The sequence below is a fragment of the Oncorhynchus masou genome, chromosome 32 (genome assembly GCF_036934945.1).
Source record: "Oncorhynchus masou masou isolate Uvic2021 chromosome 32, UVic_Omas_1.1, whole genome shotgun sequence".
NCBI classification, from domain to species: domain Eukaryota; kingdom Metazoa; phylum Chordata; class Actinopteri; order Salmoniformes; family Salmonidae; genus Oncorhynchus; species Oncorhynchus masou.
This window is the reverse complement of record NC_088243.1, coordinates 53,027,058-53,032,057: the sequence shown is the minus strand read 5'-3', so window position 1 is coordinate 53,032,057 and position 5,000 is coordinate 53,027,058. Positions and strand designations below refer to the sequence as shown.

Sequence of the window (5,000 nt, the reverse complement as noted above, 5' to 3'; positions counted from 1 at the left end):
GGAGGAGAGGAGATACTGGGAGAGGAGATACTGGGGAGAGATACTGGGGAGGAGAGTGAGAGGAGAGGAGATACTGGGGAGGAGAGTGAGAGGAGAGGAGATACTGGGGAGGAGAGTGAGAGGAGAGGAGATACTGGGGAGGAGAGTGAGAGGAGAGGAGATACTGGGGAGGAGAGTGAGAGGAGAGGAGATACTGGGGAGGAGAGTGAGAGGAGAGGAGATACTGGGGAGGAGAGTGAGAGGAGAGGAGATACTGGGGAGGAGAGTGAGAGGAGAGGAGATACTGGGGAGGAGAGTGGGGAGGAGAGAGGAGGATACTGGGGAGGAGAGGAGAGGAGAGGAGATACTGGGGAGGAGAGTGAGAGGAGAGGAGATACTGGGGAGGAGAGTGAGAGGAGAGGAGATACTGGGGAGGAGAGTGAGAGGAGAGGAGATACTGGGGAGGAGAGTGAGAGGAGAGGAGATACTGGGGAGGAGAGTGAGAGGCTGGGGAATATTCCATCTAAATTGGAGCGCGGGCAAGGTGATTTACAGGCAGGCAATATACACAGCCCCCTCCAGGAAGACGGAAAAGGGCCGTGGCTGTTAGCTGTTATAGCTGTGCCCACCGTAAGGAGGAGCGGTGACTTATTAAGCATGACATCGCGTTATGAATTGGGCAACGTCTACACTTCCCCCCCTCCTCCTCACCAAAGTACAGATAAGAATAAAAGATGTGTGCCGTGGAAAACCCCCAGAGACATGTTTTGCACCCTGTCACACTTTGGAATGCCATAGATATCGCCTGTTGTTTTTAACCCATCATTACTTAGGAATGTTTGAGCTAAGACTGACACAGCGGGTAAAACTGGTCGAAATGACGTCATTTCAACCCGTTTCGCCCACTGGGGAAAGACTAGGAGGCAGAAGGAGAGACTAACGTTAACCCAATTAGGCCTGGTGATTGATTCTCCCCATTACAGTAGTGAGAGGCTAATGAGAAGTGTTTGCGTGGGTGGTTATAATGATGTCTAGGTAACACAATCTTTAATTAGACAGTATGATATTTACCATGATCCTCTCTCTCTCTCTCTCTCTCTCTCTCTCTCCAACCCCTCTCTCACAGTAACCTTAGCAACAACAAGCTGCGGGATATCCGTGAGGGGGCCTTTGACGGAGCCGGGGGGGTCTTGGAGGTTCTGCTGACTGGCAACAAGCTGCAGGCACTGCAGGGACGCATGTTTAGAGGTCTCACTGGACTCAAGACACTGTGAGTGGAGCCGAGCGGCCATCTTAAGGATATAGAGGTTTAGAGCCGATGCCCTTCTTCAGGGTTCCCACTAGATGGCCAAGCTGCAAAGTCAAAATTGGCTATATCGTAAAATGTAAAATGTATTTAAATGTATTCAAATTACATTTTAGTTCTTAATTGAAGGTTAGGGTTAGGCATAAGTCCAGCAGTGTGGTTAAGGTTAGGGTTAGGTTTCAAATCAGATTAGAAGTAGAGAAATTGTAGAACTAGACTGCTTCTGACTTTGCAACTTGGCCAGATAGTGATGGCCCTTCTTCAGCGGTCAGATATGTTTGCTGTAGTGACAGTAATTCATCACAAACTTTATTAATACGTAGCTAATATAATAATATACATTAATATCATAATAATAGTATCATTTACAGTAAGCCATACAGCTTTTATCCAAAGAGACAGTAGTGCGTGCGTACATCTTATGAATCTATCCTTTTTTTGTTCTATATCTATATTTTTTAATCTATATCTTTGCATTGATGGAATTGTTGGAAAGGGACCCGTAAGTAAGAATTTCACTGTTGTCTACGAAGCATGTGACAAATGCCGTGCCCACAAATACCGTGCCCACACAATGTATTCCCTATTACTCCACAAACATTCACAGACACACACACACACTCCCAAACAGACAGTAGTTGCTATGTAACATGTACCCGTTCTCTAAACAGATGTCTAGATACTCATGAGTGAGTTCATTCTGGGAAATAATATTTAGAAGATAACTGACGCAAGTCCCCAAGAAAACAACAGGCCCACTGACGTCACATCAACCACACAATATCTCTCTCTCGCTCTCTCACTCTCTCTCTCTCTCTCTCTCTCTCTCTGTCGCTTGCTCTCTCTCTCTCTCTGTCACTCTCTCTCTCTCTCTCTCTCTCTCTCTCTCTCTCTCTGTCGCTCGCTCGCTCTCTTTCCAGATTAGATGCACAGTCATAGCCACCTTATTTAGACACAAAACAGAGCAAACAATTCACGCTCTATAGCCGAACTGATGGCCAGAAAAGCTTTCTGAGGGGGCCTCTTTTGGCCCTAATGAAGCAAACTTGGGGGGGGGGGGGGGTCGAGAGAGCCGAGCATGGGCGCAAATGAATGGATCATGGTCCTGCAATATTGAATTTAGTGGCTTTTAAATCCCAGGAGCATGGTCCCAAATTGAGTTTGCCTGTTTCAGATCCCTGCCTGTCAGAGCCTAATGCTGAATTTGCTGCTTTCACATTTTCATCACAGACAGGCTCTGGTTTGCATTTCCCCCGGTTTCTTTTTTTTCGTTTTCTTCCCAGTGGCTTTAGTTTGAAAGCCCTGATTGTTTTTGGCCGGGGTGCACTACTCACTCCCCCCCTCCCCTGGGCTTTCTCCTCTTCCTTTCTCACCCCTACCCCTTCTTTCCCAACTTCATCATCACCGCACCCCCCCCCCCCCTCCTCCTCCTCGCTCCTCGGGGTGCCGTGCCATGCTGCCTATCCTAACCCTGGCAGCCAGGCAGCATCTGCCCCACACAGGCCCTCTGCCAGGCAGCAGATGTGGACAGTTGACCCAGGATGGTCCCCAGAGCTTGCCTTCTGTGCTGTACCTCACCCCCCCAAACCACTAATGAGTGCTGGCAGGGCACTTTTGCTCCCCCTTCCACCCCCCACCCTCTCTTCCCATTCCATGGGTCCCCAAAGCCACTGTACACTTGCCCGGACAAAATCAAACTCCCCTTCTGGGCCAAAACACTTCTAGTCACACTAACATTGGATTATACCAGACCCTGATTAGGTCTGGGCTTCTCTGGATGTGTTGAGAATATGGGCCTCCGTTGGCCCCAACCACACCTCCCCAGAGCTGGAGGCATGTTCAACACCTGTCTACACTGCAGTCTAACAGTCTCACATCAATGCTGTTTAGGAGCAGCTCTCATTCAGTAGACAGGCTGTAAGAGATTACAGTAGAACTTGGGCTCGTAGTTTTATTTAGTCAGGTCATGGATTCAGGAAAAACTCCTAGTTCTGCTGATCATCTGTGCCACAGTGTTCCTATGTTCCCCATCTCACTCGCTCTGTGTGTGTGTGTGTCTCCACAACAGGATGCTGAGGAGTAACCAGATAGGCTGTGTGGACAACACCACTTTCACAGGCCTGAGCTCTGTACGTCTGCTGTCCCTCTACGACAACCGGATCTCCACCATCGCCCCGGGAGCCTTCACTACGCTGCACTCCCTCTCCACCATGTAAGCCATCTCTCTCTCCATCCCTCTCTCCATTCCTCTCTCCATCTCTCTCTCCATCTCTCTCTCCATCCCTCTCTCCATCCCTCTCTCCATCCCTCTCTCCATCCCTCTCTCCATCTCTCCATCTCTCTCTCCATCCCTCTCTTCATCCCTGTCTTCATCTCTCTCCATCCCTCTCTTCATCCTTCTCTTCATCCCTCTCCACCATGTAAGCCATCCCTCTCTCCATCTCTCCATCCCTCTCTCCATCCCTCTCTCCATCCCTTCATCTCTCTCTCCATCCCTCTCTCCACCATGTAAGCCATCCCTCTCTCCATCTCTCCATCCCTCTCTCCATCTCTCTCCATCCCTCTCTTCACCATGTAAGCCATCCCTCTCTCCATCCCTCTCTCCACCATGTAAGCCATCCCTCTTTCCATCCCTCTCTTCATCCCTCTCCACCATGTAAGCCATCCCTCTCTCCATCTCTCCATCCCTCTCTCCATCCCTCTCTCCATCCCTCTCTCCATCCCTCTCTCCATCCACCACCTGATTGTCTGTGTGATCACCACCCTCTCCATGTTAGTCTCATCTCCCTCCCTCCTCCTCTCCCCACCTGTCTTCCACCTTATCCACATACTCTGTTCCACCTCCTCATTTTACATTGGTTTTTACATTGTATTCAGTTAGCAGACACTTTTATCCAGAGCAACTAGGGTTAAGTGCCTTGCTCAAGGGCACGCCGGCAGATATTTCGCCTCGTCGGCTCTGGATTCGAACCAGCGACCCTTCCCGTTTCTGGCGAAGCGCTCTTAACCGCTAGGCTACCTGCCGTCCTCCTCCTCTCCCGCCGCTCTTCCTACCACCTGACCGTCTGAGCGATCACGCCGTCCTCTCTAGTACTGACACATCCCAGTCTGGAGAGACAGACAACATCCAGTGTTTTATCTGCAATCACAGCTCTCTATGGGTTTAGAATAGTGCTTGCAGATGGTCTGGGTAATTACAATTTCGTTTTGTCTCAGTCTCTCGACCCTTGCTATCAAGCTACACATAGTCTGCTATATGCGCCCCGCGCCCTCTGAAGCGTCAAAAAAATATAGTTGTATCTTTTCAAAACTAGCAACAGCATGAGAATTGTCCTTCTTGGCTGCTCTACAAATATCGACTCACATTGCAGTGGAACATGATTTGAAACGGTGCAATACTTTCGTCGATAGCGAGGAAGTTATGTCATGTCTGAGATGAGACTGTCAGATGTGATCGGTATTGACATGTGAAGAGGCCGAATGCTGCTATTGAAAAGACATTGTGGGAGTCAGTGTTATGCCTCGTACCCATCGCCACCCAGGAGAGGATGTATTAATAACTGAACATTTATCAGATGAATAAAAGATTAGAGGTTGACATTTCCGGACGTGCACCACCAGCACCTCACATGCAACCCGTACACGGAGTCATGTTCATGTTTAGAATGCCAGAGGTTTCTCCCTCTCCTTCCTCCTGCTCTCGCTCTCTCCCTCG

General features: G+C 49.4%; 1 protein-coding gene across 1 annotated transcript in view; it reads left to right on the top strand.

The window, feature by feature from the left end:
• LOC135526196 (slit homolog 3 protein-like) overlaps positions 1–5,000 on the top strand; it is a 214,525-nt gene that overhangs the window by 168,789 nt on the left and 40,736 nt on the right. The window contains exons 18-19 of the mRNA XM_064954354.1: positions 1,106–1,249; positions 3,354–3,497. Coding sequence (XP_064810426.1) covers positions 1,106–1,249; positions 3,354–3,497 — 288 coding nt within the window. The remainder of the gene's footprint in view (positions 1–1,105; positions 1,250–3,353; positions 3,498–5,000) is intronic.